The sequence below is a fragment of the Caloenas nicobarica genome, chromosome Z (genome assembly GCF_036013445.1).
Source record: "Caloenas nicobarica isolate bCalNic1 chromosome Z, bCalNic1.hap1, whole genome shotgun sequence".
Lineage (NCBI taxonomy): Eukaryota > Metazoa > Chordata > Aves > Columbiformes > Columbidae > Caloenas > Caloenas nicobarica.
In genome coordinates, this window is record NC_088284.1 from 109,160,956 (window position 1) to 109,185,252 (window position 24,297).

The 24,297-nt window shown below is 42.9% G+C and overlaps 1 protein-coding gene across 3 annotated transcripts in view; it reads right to left on the reverse strand.

The window, feature by feature from the left end:
• Nucleotides 1–1,716: 1,716 nt before the first annotated feature.
• The window catches only part of NEGR1 (neuronal growth regulator 1), a 227,964-nt gene continuing 205,383 nt past the window's right edge, over nucleotides 1,717–24,297 (reverse strand). For all 3 annotated transcript variants that reach the window (XM_065656334.1, XM_065656333.1, XM_065656332.1), the window contains one exon: nucleotides 1,717–4,874. In XM_065656334.1, coding sequence (XP_065512406.1) covers nucleotides 4,750–4,874 — 125 coding nt within the window. In that variant the 3' untranslated portion in view covers nucleotides 1,717–4,749. The remainder of the gene's footprint in view (nucleotides 4,875–24,297) is intronic.

Genomic DNA, 24,297 nt, shown 5'->3' on the forward strand with positions numbered 1-24,297 from the left:
ACGAGTACTTTCATACTTGGCAGGTAAGAGGGGAAACTCCTGTGGCTGGAGCAGCACTGTGCCGCGTCCTCCTCCCTCCGCTTTCAGTCCAGGCTCAGTGCAGAAATGCGATTTATTCTGCTAACGGGCGCTAAGGTTTCCCTGCTGTCCTGCTGTCCCGCGGGCTGTGGCAATGAGAGGGACTGCAAGGAAAACGTCTTTCAGCTGCATTATTTGTCATTGCTGGCTGGGGCTGGGATCAAAGTTCATCGTGTGGGAGAACCGAGGCTGGAGTGCGAGAGAAGGAAAAGTCCTCCCTGGATTTCCCCCGTCACCATGATGGCTGGTGGCATGAATTACAGCAAACCCTTTTCTAATGTAAAGGAACCTTTGAGCTCTTTGTGAAATAGGCATGAAGTGATGGGGGCAGACAGGTCTGAGCTCAGCGCTGAGGGTGCTCTGGTGAGAATCTCCCCCCTTGCTGGTGCAGCAGTTTTGGAGCAGGATGCACAGAGAGTCCCTTCCAAACCATCCCAAGACCCTCGTGCTGTTCACCCCACTGGTTTCGGTTGTGGACTTTTCTGATCACACAGTAATTTCCCTCCCTTGCCCTCAACGCTCAGCAAAGAATCTTAAAACGGGACCAAAAACCGGAGCCAGCCCAAACTAAGCATGTTTGCAGCATCTCGGCACGTGCAACAGCCGGGTCAGAGAAACTGGGAGTAAATTCCTCCCTTCGATGGCAATGCTGATTTATCCGCTCTCGATATTCAGGCTGAATGGAGAATTTTAAATTTATTTTCTTTCCCCACTGCTATTTTAAAGAGTTTTGTCTTGCAAGCTGTGGCGTGGCCGGGGAGGAGGGGCAGCCAGCGCCCCGCAGCCCGGGCACAGAGCCAGCGCCATGGGACAGGACGGGGACGCAGGAGCCATTGGCCGCCCCCCAGCAAACCCTGTGGGCCAGGCGACGCTTTGCCACTGCCAAGGGGTCACGCTAAAATGGATCCTTGCCCTATACTTCCTCACATCTGGCAGTTTACGCAAGAATTTTTACATTATTTCAGATGATTTTAAAAGAAACTACTATTTTTTTCTTTTCTTTTTTTTTTTTTTTTTTTCTCCAAAGAAACAAAACCTTCCATGGCAGCCTATGAAATATGGATTATTTACCTCCAGACTGGGCACAAGTCTGATCCAATCTTAGAAGTAAATGCATATTTAGACTTTAAGGCAATTCGTTTATCCATGTAAATACATATTTTGGTTTACACATTCTTTTGAACGCAGTCATGTCACTAAGCGGAGATTTTGGTAGGCATAACATTTACCATTGTTTTTCTAGGACACTAGCTCTGAAAATGTGCAAAAAAGCAGCTTTTACGGATGATGGTTTTTGACACTCCTGTATCTTAAAACCAGCAGAGATTCTAGAAAAAATGTATCTATTGAAAAGTTTAAGAAAAGCTGTCTGGCTATGATGGATACATTTCCTGCCAAGTTATAAACCCTTGAGAAACCGCATTTGTTCAAGGAATTGTGAGACATCCTTTAATTCAGTATTAGCATAATATAACGATCAGCATCGTTATAATTAGAGCGTCGTTGCTTCTGTGCCCGTCACCGGTGCAATGGTCATTGCAGACCTGAGCTATTGCACAAGGAGGAACTTACGGTGTTACAGACTTTGGGGTTTCCAATGTGGACGACAACCTGGATATAAATATTCAGTTATACTGCTCGGAGCTAAGCCATTTATTTTTCACGTTTGAAAGGTGGGAATAAATATAATAATATTTGCCCGACAGATATGAACAGTATGGGTTAATCCTTTGAAGCAGCAGCGAACATACCTTCAAACAGTTGCCTAAAGCAAATACGACCCACAAATTAAAGGGTGGGTAGATCTGGTAAAACATCGTGTGCACTGTCCCTTTTGGAAGAACATCCCGATAAATCCCAATAAATCTGGACAATTACCAGTTTACCGTGTGGAACAGATTCACCAAGAACCAAGTTTCTTTATTTCATCAACACCGCCTACAGCTCCGATCCTGCAAAAATTCAGGTGGTTTGGCTCTAGGTACTACGTCTGTTGAATTAATTGGTGCCTAAAGCTCTGGGGGGACCGAGGGGGTCTCCCCATCACCCTTTCCCGCTCACCGGCACCGCACCCGGCACACACCCCCCCCTGCCGAACACACAGGCCAACCCACCCTTAAATATCTATTTCGCCTCAGGAAGCGCCATTGGCACCCAGAAATGTCAGTGGGGTTTGTCTTTTTTTTTTTTTTTTTGACTTGACAACAATTATGTTCCCCCAAATTTAAGTGAAAATTCAGAGACGGGGCTGAATGTCTCGTCCATGTTATCCAGCGGCTCCGCCTGGTACGAATGCAAACAGTCAATACTTAATTACATACATTTTTTTCATACTCAATAAAGCTGCTGTTCATTCTATTCTGCTGCTGGAAATATCAGGATCCAGATATCAGGAGTCACTGAAATTAAACTTATCGCTGAAATATAGAATTTGATCCAGCCACAGAATAGGAACATCTCTCAGTTTTCTGAGAGACAAGGTGTATGAGTTGGGCCATGCAAACCCTTCTTTCTTTCTTCATAAAACTGCACTGACGTGATACTTTCTGCAGCACCACTGTTTCTAGCGAATGGGTTCTAAAATATAGCACTTTAAAGCTGCAATACAAGAGAGATCAGGATATCAGGACTGTGTGTAGTGTAATTTGAATTGGTTTTATACTATTTCCTTAAAGAATGGATTTTGTCATGTTATTCAAGGTTTTAAAAAATACCACATTTCTGAAAACAGCGACTACTTAGCACACGGCTGTAAATAATGAGATAGAAATAGTTCATTATCACTGAACATACGCAGAGTGACCCCGGACATTTCATCGCCGTGTGTCGGAGTCACCGTATTTCTGTTGGTACCCTTCATCAGTAACCACAACAGTTCACTGCGTGTTCTCTCTACACAGTAGCATGGGATGGTATCTATGGAGACTGGGAAACCCCGAACCTGCCTTTTCAGGACCTGGGGTCCCTGTACCCTGAATTTGGAACCGCCGAGTATGCACAGAGCTCATCTGCTATCGCTGGCTGCAAAACCTGCTGCTCGGAGAAAAACACTGTACTGTAATAATTGTGCCGCCTATGGGAGTTCATACACGAAACAGGGGAATAATAATGCCGACAACGTTTTCAGTCTTGTCATCAGTAGTTGTGTAAGCGCGTCAGCATCTCTGGGGGTCACCGGGAGATGCTGAGCTCAAGGGCTTGGCCATGGCCGCGTCCCAGCGACTCCCACCCGTGGCCCTTGGAAATTCAGCTGGAAACTCTGAGCAACCTCTTGTGTTAATGCTGGCCGGGGCTGGGTAAAACCCAAGTTAGTACCGTTAGATGCTGGCTTGGAGCTTAACCCTTCACTGAGTGAAAGAAGAGTGTTATCCTGCTGGGCTGCGGTACTAGGAAGTCATGGGTGAGGACCTAAGTGCTGTAGTAAGGTGTTAGTACATCGGTGATCGAGTCCTGTCTGTGAAGGTGATTCTATCGTGGATGGCAACATGCACTGCGGTACAGTTATTGGAGCAACCTCGTTTTAATATATATATATATATATGTATTTTTATATATACGTATATATATAAAATTTTGCTTGATACTTCATGTATTTTCAGATACCTAATATTTAAAAGCAACCTTTCTCATTGCTAAATTAGCCAAACCAGTACAAAATTAAGTGCAAGAAAAATACCAATTCACATAATTTTTGCCAGTAATACAAAAGGGACTGTTCAGCTTCTCACATGTACAGCCATTTAGGAATTTAGATTTAGTATAAGGGAAAGGTTCCTACATTCAAAAGATGTCTCAAAATAACTTGTGTTCTGTTTTGTGATGGGAAAACTGGTTTTCACAGAGATTGCCTACTGGTTAGTGGTGGGAGACGGAAACATCAGAAGGCGTTGGTGTTCCCCTATCCTCTGGGGATGGGAGCTTTCCTTTTAGCCAACAGCACCTTGCTCCTCGACTGGAGGTTTCTAACGCTCTAAAGGATGCTTTAGCATTTCCCGAAACGCATTCCGGATTTGCTGGGGAGGAGCAGGAAAGTCGTGTTTTATGAAGGCACACCCATGCTGAGTTTGCAGGAAAAAGGAAACAGAAAGCAGTCCTGCACAATGCAGTTATAATACAAGGCTCATTCTTGAAACCTGAATATCATGCTAGAAGAAATTCTAGATATGTGTAATATTTTGAAGAAATATTTTGAAGGCAATATTATTTGATTTTTTTTATCAAAAAAGAAAAATGTTTCTGTGTAAATGCGGATAGAATGCTATCGAAGAAGGGAACTGAATATTTGTATTGCAGCCTTAAAGAAGCACACTTTACTGCAATATTTTTTTTTTTGTAAACTATGGTCTGCAACTCAGCAGACCATGACTGAATGCTTTTGAAAACTTGTAGATTACAAACATGAAATCACAATTAATATCCTCTAAAAGTAAATTCAGAGCTTTCACGTCTTAAAAAAGGACAATGTGTACTGCTTCACAAGGTAATGCAGCTAATCAAAAAAAAGGAGTAGAATTAAAGTATTTACATAATGAGCAACTCTACAGAAGGCGATCATCCCCACGTAAGCACTGCTGATTATATCCCACGCTGCTTTTAACAAACTCTACCAGATTGGATCCAGTCATCAGCACTTTCAGAGAATCCTTAAAAGCCTTTTATGGGTCTTTACACTTAGTGCAGAATGATGTTCTTCAGGTAGAATATGCTGGTGAGGGAGGACAGTGTCAGCACAAGGTACCAGCAGGAGAACAGGACTTCGGCGTCACCCGTGATCCCGTACTGGGCTGTACTGGGAGCTGCAAAGAGAAGAGAAAGGGCTTAAGTGAAAATTCCCACTCTTAGATCGCCGAATTCTTAGTTTTCATTAATTCTTCTAAGACAACAATTAGGGCAGCGAAATCATTCTGCTGAAAACTGGAGAAAATGCTGCGAAAGTAGCCAAGCCCTCAGTGAATATTACTGCTTGTTTTAAAGAGGATAAATTGTCATTAAGGCAAGCATTTAAAAATGGGAGCACTTAATGTCAGATGAGCTCTTCATGTTTAAACATCTGAATAATTTATCTGGGTTTAAGTTACTGAGCATTAAGATCTCCACTGAAATCAATGAGAGGTGAATATATTTGGCTTTGTTGGAAAACAACTCATTTTCTACCTGACTTTAGAAGCCAAAGTTTGACAGTTTTGCTTAGCCAAAGAGATTAATGTTTATTTTCAGTCTCTTTGAAGAAATTGTGTTTGCTCACTTTAATACAAGGCCTTTCTCAAATTCTTAAGTAAATACTACAGTCAGTGCATGCAAAAAAAGAGTTAAAATACAAGGAAACAGTGCGGAGAAGCAAGTGAGGAGACATCATTTGCAGCAGTGGCTTTTCTTTCCAGACTATATGAATATAACATAATTATTTTAAAACATAATATCTGTGCCAGTATTGTATAGAACGCCATTCTACAGTTAAGCACAGAGAATGTGATAAAACCAAAAATCTTCCATTTCCCCCCTCTATGCAGAAAAGTTCAAGTAACTAAAAAAAGAAAGTCACAAGTTGAAGCTGACTTTGAAGCTCAGTTTAGTGACTTAGAACCATGACTAACTGCAGGACAGGGCACACTCTTCCCACCAAAAAGGAACTTTCTGTGATAAGTCAGTATGACAAATCAACATTTAATTTATTACAAAAACCTGGCTAGCAAGCTGAAGCATAGCGTAGGTGGTATTTCATTTTATCATACTGAAAGTGTTTCCCCAACGTAAGGATAATTTGAACTATGGTGCCTATAAAAGCGAGTGGAAAATTATGTAAATCTGATTTTCTGCATATGGACCAGTACTATCTTTCTAAAGCTTATTAAATCATACTTAGATTGTTTCAGCACAAAGGTACTAAGTGAATTAATGGGGAAAAATACCGAGACTTGGGTAGATAACAGAGTTCTGGTTCCCAAAGCGAGCTAACCAGAAAGTTTGGTGTGAAAGAAACCTGGAGGAGAAGCAAATCTGGCCCAGTTGAAGGGGCCGGGTTGTGCTGGGTTTGGTTAAAGCACCCCCAGGGCTGAGCTTAGGCGGTGCAGGGGTCCTGGGGCCGGTTTTGCTGATCCATGGATGATGTTTTAGCCCTGTTCAACCCCACCCCCAGGGTGTCGATGCTGTGGCTGGGTCTGACAAACGAGATTTCAGTTCAAAAAATCATTTACTAAGCTCTCAGTGTTTCTTTAAACCTGTCTTGGGCATTACAATAACAAACGAAATGCAGCTGTGGCTGCAGGGTCACTGGGACTGATGCTCTGAAAGAGCTTAAGCCAAAATGTCAAATTCTTCTCCAGCCCCTGTTCCATTCCCTCCCGTTCCTTTCAAGGGGGCAAACTGGTGTGAACCATTGACTTTTGGGTCTGTGGACGAGAACCTGGGGCTGTAGTGTCACCTACTGAGACCTGCAGTGACATTTGCTGCAGAAACCCCAAATAAACCTGAAGCCGTTCACATTTGTGTCCACCCGGCCCCCAGCGTCCCATCAAACAAAGACATTGCTGTCGTTGGAAATGTCCCCAAAACCCACAGCATGCCAACAGGTGAACCCATCAGATATTGGCTTTAAAGGGCTTTTTTGGTCCTGTTTGCTGCAGGTTTAAAGAGCTTTGCTATTGTAATTAAACTGGAACCGGTCTCTGGAAAACAGCTGCCATGTGCCCGCAGAGCACCAGCAGTTCGGCGCGTGCATCGTGATGCGTTTCCCCAACCCTGTAATTCACCCCACGGTGGAAAAACCTGCCTGCTCTCCTGGCTCTCGTAGTCTCCTTTGCTAATTAGCAGCCCAAATTAGCGCATCCTTTGGGCAGGTGAGGTGGCAGCAAGGGGCAGGGCGGTGCCTGTGCTGGGAACACCTGGGGGCTCAGGTACGATGGGCGGTGAGTTATGGATTTGGAAAGTCTTGCCAGATTGTTTTATCCTTTAACTTCAGTTTGACCTCTGGAAAGCTCCAGGTGTTTCCAGTCTCCAAAGGAATTTATAAGCAGATGTCCCTCTCTCACTGCAGCAGCAGCTGCGTTGCATCAACTACAACGTCATGGTGAGTGTGCTGGATGGCATACAGCTTAAAATGTTGTGCTTGGCTCTTAAAAAATCAAGAAGCTTCTGCAGTCCTTTTCTTTTTCACCTCAGTGTTTTGATTAACATTTCCTGTGGCTACCTGATTGCTTTGCTGGCAAAAGGAAACTTTGTTTCCAAACAGCAATAACATTCTGTAGCTATTTTGTGGTGGTTGACAAACTTTAAGAAAAGTAAACAAACGTGCTGTTGAAATGTAACAATTCCTAGGATGGCGTGCTTAGTCATTCATCTCGAATGAATAAATATTTTTGTTCAGTACTATTTTCACTCTTATTGCTGTGTAACGCTGGGCAAGGTCGTTTTGCACCTGGATGGTTAATTTCATAGGGTTCTTCTGAAGGTTTTCTATGTCAAACTGAAAATGAATGGAAGGAATGAAAATGTTTAAATGTTTATAAATAGCATAAAACTCACAGGTGCTTCCCCCCCAGTAAGATCTCAGCATTGAATGTCGTTGTTTTATACAGACACACACACTTGCAGTCTTAATATTGGTAGAGCGAGATAGCGGTGGAGGTATGTACGATAAGCTATTAAACAAAAGCATGAATTGTTTGCCTCCCTGATGACACCTGCAGCTATCCTGGGCATTTCCATAATACCCGTCCCCACCGTTGTAACGGAGGGCTCTGTGTGGAACGGATTTTACAGCGCGTGAAACTTTTGGTACACGGAGGGGAAGGAGAACAGTGGTTGCCCTGCAGAGAGGTGTTATCTGGCTAGAGATTCCTGTCCAGAATGATGTGAAATAGAAACCAAGGTCAGACCGTTTGGCTCCCCTTGTGCCGATCTGGCCGTGCAAATTCCGTTCAGAGCTATAGCAGTGGTACCTTGAAAGACAGTCAATTTCCATCTAGAAGATTGAAATGAGCTCGATGAAAAGTCTGATGTTTGAAATATAACATGACCTAGGGAGATAAAAGGTGCAATAACTTTAAAATATATCCGCCTCGGTCATTGGGGGGTAGTAATTTACTTTCTTGCTAAGGGCGAAGCGAAGCCCTGTGCCTGGAGCACGGTTCCTGGGTGCTGAGGGTCCCACTGGCGATGTCGCGTGTTCCCGTGTTTGACTCGTGGTGTCGGTTCCCATCCACGTGTGAGCAGAAGAAACGGTCAGAAATTTCTGGGGGCGACTCGTCCGCGGCGGCGCCTGCTCGGGGGCGGCCGCGGAGCCGGGAGGGGCCCGCGGGGGCCTGGCAGGTCCCTCGGGTGTCCTCGCCCAGGAGACGCCGCTCCCCCGCCCCGCGCTCCGTGGGATGTGCAGCGCGGTGGGTCACAGAGAGGTGCCGGGTGCACACGTTGCACTGCGTCCGTATAAGCATTATCAGCCTCGTCTAATTGCCCTTAATACATTAAAATTATCGGTCCGCGCGGGTGGTCGCTCTTGCGGCAGCAGGGATGGAGACACGCAGAGCAAGTTTCTGCTCTGGTTCCCCACTTTGCTTTGCAACTCCTGGTGTTACGAGTTATCGACAAAAAGCGGGTCCGTTCCTCGCTTTTGACAAGACCGCATCTCGCGTCTTTCCTGGGAGTCTTTGATGCGGTGTCGCGGTCCTGGTGAAGGACAAAGCCCCGCTGAGGTCGGCGCTCGCCGTGTTCTCTGTCGCCGCCGGCCAGGTCCCTGGGCGCACACCTCGGATGTCCGCGTGCTCTTGTCAAGCTCTCCTTTCTTTCCAATTTAGCGATTATCCTACGTAATCCTAATGTTTTATAACAGCCAGCAGTTGTGAAAATATTTAAGCGCACTCTTAGCACAGATAGGATTATATTCAGACATCTCTCCTGGTTGTGAATAGAAAGGAACAAAGTAATATTATATCACTATCTCTAATTAATGCAAGAGATTAGGAAAAGTACTATGCTGCAACATGCAAACCAACATTGCCTAATGCCAAGGACTGCATTAGCCAGAAATAATTATAAGCTTTAATGCTGATGCCTTGTAGACAAAAGCACGGACCTCTTTGGATTGTCTGAATAAGCAAGACTAATTCTGTTAAATGGATTATGCAGAGAGATGTTAAAAGCGTTTCATTTTGCTATATTCTGGTTAATGATTTATTATAGGAAATGCTTAATAAATTGTATATTTTAAATGTTGCATAAAAACTGAGAAGGAAGGAATAAACTAACTCAAGGTCAAAGCAGTAAGAAAAAAATATGAAAAGACGGGGTCGTCAAAAACGTGTTTGTTTTTTTTAAAAGAAAAGATTGTAAGATAATGGGACTCTGAAGGCTCAGCGGAGTCCTGCAGATAACATCTATAAATATCGTTACACTTGAAGTTAGCTGAGGATTTATGGCTTTGGAGGAGCAGGTCGACAGTCCATAAAAGACAGAATGAGGAAGCAATGGCTTGAGAGAGGAGAGGTAATCTGCTCGAGAGCACTCGGACGGGCTGTTTGCACCAAAGGACAGTTTGTACAGAAGAGCGAACCCTCCTCTGTGCCTGGGAAGCCAGGCTTGACCTTGGGAGGACAGAACCTTAAAATCTTGTATAAAAATGAGTGAGCGAAGACACCGATTTGTTTAGTCTTATGCAAATGCAATCATCCCCAAGGCTGAGCGCCTGAGACAGGAGATTTACCGTGATGGAAAATTCACTAGCGAAGTTAAATAGATAAATGTGGCTGAGGAGGCCCTTTTGAAGTGTGTGCCAGATGGAGACTTAGATTAAACAGAGCTTTGACCATGATAATAACACTTGGAAAATGCTGATAATTTAAGTAATGTCGAAATGCATTTGGACTGCGCGTGCGGTAGCCAAGAGCTGGATGTGGTGGCTCGGGTCCTATCCAGCCCGATGTTCCGCTGGTACTGGTATGAATCACTGAAACTCCTTTGAATGAGAGGGAAACGTTCAGCACCGCAGAGGTTGAACCCCCCCGAGTGATCTATGCGACTTCTTCAGCTTATTCTAAGACAGAGCTGTGGAGGATAAAGCCAAAACCTGTCTGTACGAGAGCGGCTTTGTCGTGCTCTGACATGCGAGTGTTGGCAGAGAGGTTTGGAAGACGAAACCCCTAACGGACCAGTGGAATTGATATGGTCAGGTCCTATTCGTCTGCATTCACACCAGGCTGCTCTGAGATGCAGAAACGGTAAAATTAATGGCTTATGCTGATTTGATTATTTTTTTCTAATTTAAATGAATAATGTAGCATTTTGGGGTATTAAAATAGGAATAAAAAGAATCAACAATTATTGCTATAAGTGCGGAAGCAAAACCCGACTGTTTGTTGCACTAAAATATTTAAGCTTAGTATTTTAAATACTCGAGACAGATACACTGCCAGCAATGTTTTGAAGTGAAATATTATTCCTCTGCGTTTGCTCATTTCTCTGTGTACGCACAGAAAACAAGAAAGAAGCATTTCTTGTTTCAGTCATGAAGACCCCAGTTGTGATATGCTCTGTATCTAACTCAAAACTAGTTCTTTACACTGATTCTGAGTTAAAATATAAACCATGATATTTACAGGACTAAAAAGAAAATCAAGCAATCGGAACATGACAACCAGCTCAGCCACCCGGCGTGGTGGTTTCCTCCTTGTGGGGATCTTTGCCCGGGAATTTGGGTTCCAGACGTGCGAGGAGGCGGCAGAAGCGGCTTCGCTGCCCTCCCTGCCCTCTGCGGCAGCCCCATTCCACCCACCCGCGCTCCGACAAACAACTCATGCTAAAGATTATAAACAGCACCGTGCTAATTTAAAACCAGCTAAAAATACACACAGTAATGTAGATTTCAAGCAAGCTGATTTTTTTCCTTGCTTATTAACGCGCTGGGGGATGCCAGACACATCTTGCAGTTGTTCAAACCAGCCCTACTTAGTGAGCACTTAACAGCTGCGGTTCATTGGGCTTGTACAGAAAGCAAAACCAGAACTCATGGAGCTTGTTCACTATGTGCAAAAGGTTTTTAAGTCTCTTAATTTCTGTTCTCAAATAACTCTCTGGAACAAAACGTTTCCAAAAAGTCAGCAGCTTTTCCAAAGTACTTAGTGCAGACATCTCAGTGTAGATGGTGTGGATGTGGGGGCACCCAAACCCCTGGGGGGGACTCACCGCCCTGTCTGATTTTCTAAATTGTCACTGACTCTTCTCATAGAAATCCAGGTTTAAAGATTTTTAAAATATTTTAAAATATTTTTAATCTAAATTTTAAAGATTATTGTTATTCACAGAAAACCATTTAATGTAAAAAAAAAAAAAAAAAAAGTGTGTTATTTTAGAGAAACACACATCTCTAATTTTTCAGAGATATTGTCCAGCTAATTTATACTTTAAAAAAAAATCACAGTGATTTGATCATGCATAAAGTTACAGACAGACTGGCAAAATTTGGGTAACTTAATTGAGAGAGGGTAAGATAACCTTTTCATTCTGATTAAATAGATGCTATTGTTGAAGAGTATTTCAGATGTGAGAAAAAAAAATCCTCTCCAAGAAGGAAGGCTCATGGGATGTTTTATACTTAGGCACATGATCCCGATAACTGAAACCCCTTGATTTTGGACATTTTTAGTTCACGTGCCAAAGGAACCGCTGTGGTCCTCAGTGTCAATGTGTGCTTTTGGAAGGAGCCCAGTATCTGTTAGTGATGTAACAGTTGAGACCTACAGGAACTGTTACAGTTTTCTATGCAGCGTATGTACATGGCTGGATTGTTAAAAAACGTGATACAACCCCAGCTACTGCATTTGAACACATCTGGATATCAGCACTTTACTTTGCTACTGTTTTCACAACAAAAAGCTATGGTTAAAAGTTTATTACCTCGGTGTGGTTTGTTTTCAAAGTCGCATTTTACATTTTAGTGTACTGCTGCCAATAGAAAAGTCCCCATTTGCAGGCAATTATCACATAGGTACCTAAACCCCCTGTAGTTATTGCTCACTCTAATTATATGATCTTGCTGTTCTTACTCCAGAGTGTTTCTAAGTCTGGGCTTTTCCGCGGGGGCTGGGCATAAGCTGCTTCTATTACTTTATTTCTGTATTTACAAGGGATTCAGGTAATGGGGAAAAAAGGGCAATGGTGATTTGGAGCAAGTCGGAACAATAGCAACCCTAACACCAAAGCCTGGTTTGTAGATCGTCAGCGCAAATTCCCCACTTGCTGCTGTCTATCGAGTTATTTCTTCAAGCAAATGTCTTTGGGTATCAAACCATCAGCAAAGCAGCAGTGCTCAGCCTGGGCGGGCTCACTCCCACCTTCTCGATAGTACAGACATGCTTCTGGTGCAGCTGCAAAAACAAAAACTGCTTTAAACCCTTGTGCATTGTCGCATGGTGTATCTTTAATGGAATTCCATTCAGGCACAGACAAATTTGATCATATCCAGTAAAAAACCCCTTCCATTAAATAGTGCAAAGGAAAAGAATCCTGCTAATACAATAACAGGATAAATGAAGCAGGCACTGAACACAGAGTGCCTTAGTGTTTAACAGGATAAAATAGTACAGCCCTGATATACCCGCTTTCTGCTGCAAGGAATATTTCGTAATCCCAAGAGGTATTTATGAGGAAAATGAATGCGAGGGAATAGAACAAAATTTGGCTTTATATATCATCCTTTACACTCAAGTTATCTCAAATTTTCTTGCACAGATGAGAAGTGCAGTGATATTGGAACAAATAAAGTACCTTTCAGGAACTTCAGAACTGAGGGTGTGTAAGAGCCTCTGACGTGACTTTTAGCAGATGGAGTGACTAAGAGATATCTTTCGACCAGAAAAGAAAAACAACCGCAAACGATTCAATAAGGCAAAAAAAAAAAAATCTGCTCTTTTATAAAAATAGCCAACCGCACGTGTACCGGCAGAAGAACTGAGTCTGTGATGACTCCTCAGAAAAGCATCTGTGATTCCGGCGGCTGCTCCGTGCGGGGTCGCCTGGGAGAGGCACAGGACACAGCCCAGAGAGGAACACCACCAACCCCTCGCCAGGGGAAGGTTCGCAAGAGCAGGATGGTCCAAAACTAGCTGACCCGCAGCAGGTAGGACCCAGAACAGCCATGACAGCAAATGTAGCGCTGGGATGCACAGAAAGGTTGAGGAATCTGTGTCACTGCAGAGTTTTAAGAGCAAATATCTGTCAAAAATATCGCTAGGCACCACTTCTCTTGCCAGCGGGAAGAGAGCCTTCTGTGCTAGATGCTCTCTTCAGGCCTTTAAAAAAAATAATCCATCAATGCATCAAGTTAGCAGTAAGTGAAATATTCAATTTCTTTGTGGAACCGGGGATGTGAGTGTCCAGGGGAGGAAAGGAGGGTGGCTGGTGGCAGCGACAGATCGGCCCCGTCAGCCTGGAGCCTTTGGCACGTGCCCATCCACCTGTCCTGCAAGCAGCCCCGAGCTCTTCCAGCGCCTTAAGGCCGTGCCTGTTGTATGCAAACTGCGCGCAAAACTTTAAACAGATCTTTAATTCTCGTAGAAAAGCGAACACAGCTGTGGAGTCTGTAATTAGCGTATGCCTCTCGGCTTACCGAACCCAGCTCTGCTCGTGCGCCGTGTCTTGTGGTTTCCCTCATAAATATCTTAAAGTCTCTCTCAAAAGCAGTTACATGTCTTCCCCTGGGAGCAAGTGGTGGAAGGTTCTCTACAGTTGCACTTCTGAATGGGAAGGAATTTGCTTATTCCCAGGATAAGTTCCTCTTTGGCTGAGCTGTGTCTCCTGGTTTCCACAGCACCACTGGCGTGTTCCAGTTCCTCAGACTAAGCACCGTCTTCCCCTTTCCTTCCTCTTGCTCTTCTTTGCACAATAGGAACAATATTCGAATACTTTACATAAACTTGCAGATTTAACCTGTTTCTTTGTGGGATCAGACCTTGAAGGGCTATAATTATCCCTAATGTTCCCACATTAGAACTATTAATAAGCTAAAGGGCTCTGCTGTTCCTATGGCTTGAAGTAAAACCTGTCTTCCATTTTCTTGGAGTCTGCCAAGCTTCCCTCTCCTTCTTTAGATGTGCTAAAAATAACTTAACCAAGGATTATTTTTAAAAAGTAAAGATTTAAAAAAAATATTATTTAATGGCTTATTGCAGCAGTATCTCTTTGGTAAGGTTATCTTCAGTGGCTCAAATAATTTTGCCTTCCAGTAAATGTCATTACTCAGCCCAAAGGCCAAAGAGAGTGCTGTCTGGAATCAGATCCACCCTGCCTCTTCGGAGCATACACGAAAAACCTTGAATAAGTGCAAATCCAGCACAGCTTGATAGTCAGAGTTATATGATCTGCTACTATGTATTAATGAGCTAGAAACACTCTCTAGGATTTCATTAGCAAAATAAGGCCTATTTAATAAAAATAGCCCACGAAACGGTGAAAATTCCAAATCCAAATTCAACCGAAGTCAAGGGAGATTATTGCTGGCCGCCCAGCCTGGTTGTGCTGGCAGAGCTACGGCGTTGGCTGCGGGGATGCAATCGGCTGTGAGCACGTCTGCGCAAAAAACCAACCCCCGAATCCACTCCTCTCCCCCTGCTGAAAACCCCGAACTCCAGCCTCGTTGCAGATGTTTCCAATAATACTGTGCTTGGTGGGCTGGAACACAATTGTATAGTACTGAAATAAAAATTATAAGATCTGTGTAACCTTGCTGATAGCTAACACGGCATTGCAATAAATAAGGCGGAGTTGCATCTTTTTGGTTAAATGGATGGGCTGTTCTGTGTAACCAGGCTCTTCCACCCAGTGATGTGTGCTGGGGACCCGACCTCCTGGTCATTGCCAGGAAAAAAGAGAGAAACAGTCTAGAGAAAATATCCGGAGTTTCACTATCAAGACATTTCTGCAGACATCTGAAACCTGCTGAATCTACTGGCTAAAGCATTAAGTCCTTGAACTGAGAATTGGATAAAAATGATTATTTTTTCCATTGGATTTCAGAATTACCAATGCTTTATAAAAGAGAGGCGACAACTCTGTGAGTTGTGTAAACTGGAGAGCACAACATACAGCATCCTATTATCTGTCAGCAGAAAAATAATTTAGTAACAGCGGGGTAGTCAGCAAAGCCAGGAACTGCAGCTTGTGTTTGCCCCCACTGACAGAACACTGTTCCTCACCCAGAATAGCATATTCCAGCTCTGATGGGAAAGGGTGTGGTAAAACATAATGATCTTGGGTTTAAAATGTGTGAGGTACGAGTCTAGGGAGGTGTCACGTCAATCCGCACCGGAGCCTGAGCAGCTGGTGCAAGAACTCCTGTGTTTGCATGGGATGGGCAAACTCTGCACGCTCTGGCTGGAGGCTGAACTGGGCTTAGTTTTAATTATTATGTATTTTACATAAGTAAGTACATAAGTAAGTACAACTCCCAAACTGTCCTTCTTGCCCTGGATTTGGTGAGAAAACTTTTTTTTTTCCTTCCGTGTGTTTATGTATGGAAAACCTCAACATTTGTAGAAAAGAGAACAGAAGAGCCTCTGTTGAGAATGAACCACGAAATCTCTTTTAGATCAATTTTCTAAATGACGTAGCTACTAAAGCCCTCCATTGCTTTAAACCGCTTCTGTATAATTGATATCGGAACTGATTTCTGTTGAATTTATTTGTGTGAAATTTTCGCATCTTAGGCAGTCGCGGGTCTGGCGCTGTGGGCCCGTGTGGTGTGTGCGGCTCCCGAAGCCTGGAGCTGGGAAACGTGGATGGCGCATCCATCTCCCCAGCTTTGATACAGAAAGGTGACTTTTCCTGTACCTGTAGCGGGATGTACACCGAAGCACGTATATTTACTATTTTTTGTTGTTGTTGTTTGACAGGCCTTCTATTTTAAACTTACATTTTTTTACAAATCTAAAATAGTCTTAAAAAATATATTAAATTTCTGCAATTCAGAAGTGTGATGCTCTAACAAAACTCTAGAGTTATAAAATCAATTCTTGAGAAGCACAGATCGTTTCGAAAGTAATATGCGTGGCGTGTGCTGGCGGGCACTTCTGCACATAATTTTGGCAGCCTGCACAAACTGCTTCTCTGACAATGTTGCCCTCATTTGTAAGTGTCACATTTGAGAAAAGGAAAAGCATTTTAATGCGACAGAAAAATTTGACTTGGGAGCTAATTACTTTAATTTGATGGAATTCTTGGCTCATCTGCATACTTGACAATTATTTACAACTTACATTGGTAATTAGAGGTTGGATCTTATGCTGAAATATTGTAAATAGCTTTGAAGACGTTTGCTGATCCTTCCGACTTTTAGAGGAAATGAATTTATTAGTAGTTAATGTGTAAAATATTTGTACTTCTGACCTTTTCTAAAACATTTTTTCTGTATTTTAAATGATTGGTTGTCAGAATAATTTTCCTTAAAATGAAGTGTGACATTGTAAATAAGCTCTTGAATTAGGCAGCACATTAAATCTATGTATTCAGTGGGAACCTTTGATAGTGCTCATATATCATGGAGATTTTGTTGGTTCTGCTACACTGAGGCTATGTCATATAGCATTGCGAATGGTGATATTTTACACTGAACTTTACAGTTTCTGGACAGTTTCAACATCATTCTTCTGATCTTGACAAAGGATATTGAGTTAAACAGGTCAGTACATGATTTCTTGCCTTTTTTTGGTGACTGTGTATGAGAAAGGAACTTTTTTGCTGGAGGAGCTGACAACTTTTAGACAAAACTTCCAGTGGGGTAGTTGTCAGATTGTTTCTAAAGGTGCATTTTTTATTCTGCTGATTTTTCTTCAGCATTTCTTTGGGGTTTCTCTTGGTCATGGTTCTGTTTAGGGTATAAACTGCTCTGGTTTTATAGGTATATTTAAAAAAGGAATCCATGGAAGTCTACTGCTGAGCCACCCTAATAGCCAATCAATTAATCATCAACAGTGCTTTTGTTATTTATTTCATTCATCACCTTATTATAACAAAGTCAATGTGTTTACTAATTCTGGGAGAGTTAAAGTGTAGTGCCACATTGAATTATAACTGACTAGACGGGTATTATCTCTCGAGTTTGTCTTGGGTGTCAATACTGCTTAATCTTGTACTCTGTAATGGGCTCCGTCTTAAATAGAAGGACACGGGATAAGTCATATACATAAAAGAGATCTACAGCTTGCTGGCATGTGAAATTCCCCATATATATATTTTTATGAAACAACCAGCACATTATGTGCTCAGCAGCATAAATAAAAAAAAGCATGTTACCCTGGCAATTTTACATTTACTGCATTAGTTAGTAAAGGCAATGGCCACCCTTACTTCCCTGTAATAAAAACTACCGAGCCTTTTCATGAAAAATGATTGCAATTTCCACTGGCCTGTGTCTGCAACGGAAAAACATAACTCATCAAAACCTGAGCTATTTGCTCTTAAGGTACAAGAGCGTTTTTCCCGAACCCTTGACGTGACATTAACTATTCATGAAACTTGAGAGTGTTCAAACACTGCCCGAGTAAAATTGTGACTACTTTTCCAGTTGATTGAGCTCTTTTCTCCAGCAGCGGCCAGCGCAGGGGCTCCTGCACGGGGAACGTGGAGCCCGTCCAGGTTCTGCAGCTGTGAGCTATCGATTTGCTGAAAAGCCCAGATCCTCCTCCAAAATTGATTCACGAGAACTGCCTCCGTTTGGGTCAAACAGTATTTAACCGCTTGTAAAGTTTAATTAAATGATTAGTCACTTTGAACATATAGTTTGTCACCTCACAGCTGACGCTGGGGAAGGCGCCCGTGTCCCCCGTCACTGTGTCCCCATTAAGACACTTTGGCTGTTGGGTCGGATGTGAGGCTGCTGGAACTGACTGAACCCCTGGTCACCTCCAGCCTGCAAATTATCAGCATACAATCGCTTCCTTTCAGCATTAACATACGTTTAACTTTCTGGGTAAAACAAATCCTTTTCGCAGCAGCACTTAGCAAACCAGATTTTTCCTTTCAACAACTTATTTCTTTTTTTTCCGTGTAGAAATGCCACCTGTAGCTATCCTTACTCAGCTACCCAAGTATCTTTTCTGTGCCTACGGTTATCATTCCTTGCAAGATATTGATTGTAGGAGAAAGAAGAGAAGCTTATAGGCTGTGTAAATCAGTCAATAGACTGACTCTAGAAATGGTGGCTTATTTTAATTATTTTTTTGTGGCTGTAGATCTCTGACCCTCCCTCCTGTGTGCCCAGCTATGGAGTCCTCGTTTCAATGAATTTAAATAGGTGCATGTTACACAGCACTGCTGGAAGCCCGTGGATTTCCCATACGTCCACCTCTATCTGGGACCGGGTTTAGCCCTTGGGGCAGAGGGATTCGTGTTTGTGCAAGGACAGAAGCTGCTGCTTTAGAGCTGCTGGTTTAATTCTGGGGCCTGTTTGTAAGCTCAGAGAACTTAACGAACATCACGTCAAGTCCATCCGCAAAAGTAGATTATACTCACAGAAAGTGTGTGCAATCTAATCAAGTATTTGGTGCTTTTCATGAATGTGCAGATTTTCTCTTTCCCAAAGTATTTTCAGATTTCTGTCCTCTAGCCATGGGTGTTGTGTTGGAATATGCGGTTCCATTTCTCCGGTTTGCCATCCCTGTGATGAGTTACTCAGGGCTCTGCTGATGAAGGTTTGCCGACTTATCCCACACCAGCCTTCCTCACCCGATTTCAGCTTAATCTGGAGGATTTGGGGGACATTGTGGCTCAGCTTTGTGCATGTTGTTATGCAGGGAAAAAAAAAAAAAAGTTAAGATTTTTTTCAAAACTGCCTGGGAGCTTTAGGTGTGAAGTTCCTGTTTAGACTCGGGGCTTTGAAAATCTGTCAATTTATGTAATATTTCAATGGAGATAGTAAAGGGAAAAAAAGTGTCAGTGCTTCTGTGGGAGGTCTCTTCCCAGTTAATGCTGAATAATGGTAGGGGACGAGTGCGTGGGGTGCATTACCCTCAGGATGGTTCTCCCGCAACCTGCACCTTTTGAACCTTCTGCTCGGTGTCACCGTGTCCCCTCCAGCCCTGCCCTGGGGATGACCACTGATATGCTCCCCATTAAAATGCAAAAACAAAGTTTGGCTTTTGGGAAGACATGAATGGACTTGGATGCCTTTAAAAATCACCTCCGATGGTCTTTGAGACACTTGGGAGAAAGAGATGTTTTTGCTCCATAAACCATTTTCTTTTTTCCTACTTTGTTCTGTGTATAACCCTTGACTACTAAAACTTTCTGAATAACTCACTGAGACCCTGATAGTGATAATCTGCCTTTAACAGGGTGAGGATTTCCACCTCTTTGTACAACACAGCTCCGCTTTCCTTTAAAATGAAATAACGGGACTGTACATTGGAGACTGTAGGTGTGGAAACCTCAGGAACAACATCGCCGGCATTACTTATTCCTCAAATGTCTCTATAACCAGAGTGCTTCACTTTGACAATTTACTGCAGACTATTCAAATGACTCGCTGTTTTCCTATTATAAAATCCATACCCTGTTCATTCGAGTGAACATGCTCTTGAGCTTTCAAAACTGAGGTTTTTCTCTGAATTGCCTCAGTTTGGCAGAAAACTCATTCAGTGTAGTTTTATATACTGTGCTTGTTGAATAAGGAGGCTGAATGGGAGGCAATCATTTCTGTTGCAATCAGAGATATTAAAAATAAGTTTGTTTTTTTTTTCAAGTGAAAGAGATGCATCCCTGCCATTGTGGAGTACGATTGAGAGTCTGAGTCGCTGAGTCGCACACCTTGAAAATGAGAAGAAGGACGTACAAAGGATGTCGAGGTCAATCACTTCGTCTGGGTGTTTGGAACGACCGGCTTCAGCGAGTGTCCCAGCGTCACCCAATGTCTCCCATCACAATGAGGTACCGTGTGGGAGGTGCAGGGTGCGGGGGCCACCCATCCATCAGCTTACTCTTCTGCTGCCTAATGCCTAAAGCTTTTTCTTATGAAAATGTCTGTCTCGGCAGTTGAAAAATGGTAAAACTTTTATCTTAATGAAAACCAACTTTAAAACCTTAACCAGATGGCTCCATGGGTTTTTGTGGCACCATAAAATTCAGAGGCTCAGTTAAAATGTGGACTTAAGGAAAATCATGTACAGGAACAGGTGCCAAAGTGCAGCAAAAATAACAAAGTGAATTTTCCTTATACAACTTGCCGGGTTAACAGAATAGCATATGGTAAATTGGGCCTGAATTCTTAACGTATTTACTTCCACCGATGTGGTGTGTTCTAAGTAGGTGTGAGGTTCATACAAAGACTCACTGCTCAGAGAGACAAACTCCAGGCACTGCCGTGCTCACATTGAGGATTGCTCTGTATTTATTTTTATTTTTAAATTTTGGTATTCAGGTCATAATTTCTCACTAGCAGCCAGGCCTGGAAGAAAGCAAAGGTCACAGTATAGCAGGACACCATGCAAGTGTCTCAAGTCTCTAATATAAAATACGTAGGCTAGACGCTGAGCTCTGGTCCAGCTCTGAGCAAAACACCTTTGTTTTATTCATCACTCTCCGCTCCACGAGCGAAGGATCTCTGCTCAAAGTCAAAGCCTGTTTAAGCCGCCCTGAATGTTCAGGGGCTGCTCTGCTGCTCCCATTTGTGCCTTCAGAAGCAATTCCTGCTCTGAGGAAGGTCCATCTTCAATAATGGTGTAGTCCTGCACTAAAGAAGGCTGAAGCCAAGACGGCACCGCTCCTGCGAGCAGCGACAACTCAGGATAAAACAATATTTGTTCGGAGCTGCTGTGTAAAGCCGTTGTCACCATGCTCTTTGAAGGACATGGACTTGGCCCAACGATCATGTTTTTACTTACGAACTTTTGCTCTACTTTCTTTAACCCAGAAGAGACTATTGGAAGAAAAACACATTATGGAGTCTTTCTTGGATTGCCTGATGGCATCCTTAAGCTCTCATCTAGGAGGTTTAAAGAAGGACCAAAACCAGTTTAAAAACCAGCTTGTTAGACTGAGCCTTGTGATTAGTATTTAGTACAGAAAGATGGAGATGCAAAGATGTGCCTTTAAACATTAGATTCAGAACAAGCAAATGGCTGATCCTGTATTATCTCTGGGTGTCGGTTTTCATCCATAGCTGGAGATATTGCTGGCAACTGCATCAGAATGTCCATGTTGCATAGATACTCTTGATGCAGCTGGCAAGAAACTGCAATTTCCATTTGGTGAGAAATTCAGACAGTGAAAAGACAAGAAAAGAAGTGTTGCCTGGAATGAGACGGGGAGCCTGGAAGCAAGCCAGTAATTTTTTTTTCCACTCAAAACTCAACAGGCTTGTATTTGAATTTATTTAAAACTGACATGTTCGTGGAGATTTCAAACAGGCATTTTCTGACAAGTCCCCTGCTCCCCCAAGCCTTCCCTCCCTTAACAACCCAAGTTTGTCAGATCCTTTCCAACCAGCTGTAGGCTCTTGTATATTCTGCGCGGAGTTGGGACCCTCCCTCAAGTTATAGATACATGGTTATGTATACATTTTAAATTTCTGCACATGGCTACAAATCTCATCTAGATGGATATATGCATATTTATTCCTGTAAGAATGACTGCAGTCAGCCAATTCTGGCTGATAAACCTTCATGTAAAACATACCCTTCTGTGATAAATAAAAACAAAGACTGCTCTCTTTTTGCTAATGAATCACATTCTGGAATCTCCTGCTTCTCTTTTCTCAACCGGAAGGTCCTTACACGCGAGCGTTTCAGAGCGGCGCTACCCTGCCTTGCAGCGTTGGGAGCTGCGCGGCGCGCGGCGCCGGCTTCCCGGCGCGCGTTGGGAGCGCACGCCCGCGTCACGTCCGCAGCTGACGAGCAGGACTCGGCGCAGACGCTGCCAGCCCAGGCGCCCTGCACCGCCCGGGGAGCCCGTCCCCACCGGGTCCTGTGCTCCATCGGGTACCACTGCCTGACTGAGACCTCATGAGGATGTGCACTAAGGTACCCACACATTTTTTTTCTATATTGCTACTTACTAAGCAGGTGCCACAGCTATAAAGAGCAATATCTGTATTTTTTAAGATGCCATTAGCTGCGGGAAGTTAGCACTGTGCTGGAAAGGGGTTTCCCCGTACCCGGGAGGTGTGCGGGTTCCTACACGGTGTACGCTGATGGACAGCAAATCCTGATGCCGTTTACAGTGCCATAAATTAATTCATACAATGGTAAACCACAACAGCAGCGACAAAGTTCCCTCAGAGCCAAGACATGTCCCGCGGTGACACCCCCCAGAAGCCCAGCAAGTGACCCCGACACGTGGCTCATCGCTTGGCACCAGGAGAAAGGGCCGAACACCAAACCGGCAGCCGCTGGTGTGCTGAGCATCCCTGTCCGCCTTCTGCATCCTCTGCCCTTTGCATAGACTACAGAAATTAGTATATTATACTATAGATGTTCATGCACTGCTTCTCTGGCTTTTCCCAAGAGCACTTCTTGGTTAAAATGTGAAACTTCAGCAAACCAATCAATGTGCATTATATATATAGAAATATTCTGGCATTCTCATTTCTATGTGAAACCCCGGAGTGTGTTGGTTAAACAAACTGGTGAGTGTCAGAGCAGCTTCTCCTCTTAAGTGGGCTTCTCACATTTGTGGAAACGCTCATTAATACTGAAATCCCCCAAGACAGAAGGCACATAGGCAACACAATATCAGAAAAAAAATATTCTTCCATTTTACATAGTGGTTTGGAGAGCAGGAATCAATGGACTAAAATGACTTATTTCTAATCCTATTTTTCAGCTGATAGAAAGTAGCTCTTTCGATATTAAATGATGCATCTATTCAGCAAGCAATGAATAATATACTTATGATTTACTGTGTTTAAACAGTGTCCTGAAATGATACAGTCTCTAAATATTCAGAACGTCACTGAGCACACACTGTGAGTTATTTGAAACATGCATTTTACTTAAACAGAAACATTTACCTAATTCCACAGATTTTACCTTGAGGATGCAGCTTTCACAGAATGATTTAGAAATGGAAAGTTCACTTGTTTGGAACAGCAGATGAATATAATACTGTAAAGGCAGTTATTCCCCCAGTGCAGCCAGTATATAATTCTGAGCAGTCCTGGTTTAGGAACCCGCCTTGCTCTGCTGCGTGTTCCTACAGCAACACATCGCACACTGGACAACGTGTGCAGATGCATAATGCTGGGCAAATACATTAACTATTGCTTTCTGGCAGAGAGAACTATGCTGAGATTTTGCTTCTGCCCGGAGTTCCGCAACATGACAAAAAATGTCCATATTACTTCATGAACATAAAGCTTTACAATAATTAACAAATATGATTGACATATTGATTTTTCTTTTCCTTAGAGACAAAATTAATGGTAAGAAATAATGCCATAAATTCTAAGATTCAGAGTCCAGCCCTGTGGATTTTCTTTATGCAAATCATTCCTTGATTAAAAAGGAAATTGCAACCATGTAAGAACAGAAAAAAACGGGGTGGGGGGGTAAGGCAATGTGTTTCCTGTGAAGCACATGGAGTCTGCTAGATATTAGCTATTATTTGGTATTATGGCATATTATAATAAAACATACTAGATACGTATTATAATAAAACATACTAGATAGGCAGTAAAGCACATCAGGGAGAAGTGAAGTTGAAGGAGTTGTCCAGCCTGCCCGCAGTGTTCATTCAAACATCTGCTTTTGTTCCTGAGAATTAAATCAGTCACAGTCCTTCTGTCTCCAACTCCAATTTTTATAAAAGTCCCTCATATCTACGGAATCATTAATTAAAGAAAATTCCTCAATTATTCTCTCTGACCTGTCGCTGTTACTTATTTAGTCAGTGTTAAGAATTCAGCAGCATCTTCAAAGGTGTTTCGAGACGCCGCCTGTGAACTAATTACGCTGAAGGATGAAAGATTTGTAAGTAACTACAGCTCCTGGCAGGGGCTGACAAAACAGGTACCAACTGTGGCCCCAATCTTTTAACTTTGCAGCTAATTTTACATGCTTTAAACATTAGCACTTAAAGTCGAGAAAGTAAACCTGCAACTGTAAAAAGGGCTCCAGCACGGGAATGCACAAGTTTATCCCTGTGCTCTCAAGCACAGGGTTGGTTTTGCATTGGTTATAAATGTTTTAAATGGTTTGTCTCCTCTTATTTGGAACTGTAAGGAATCCTTAAGGATTTTTTTTTTAT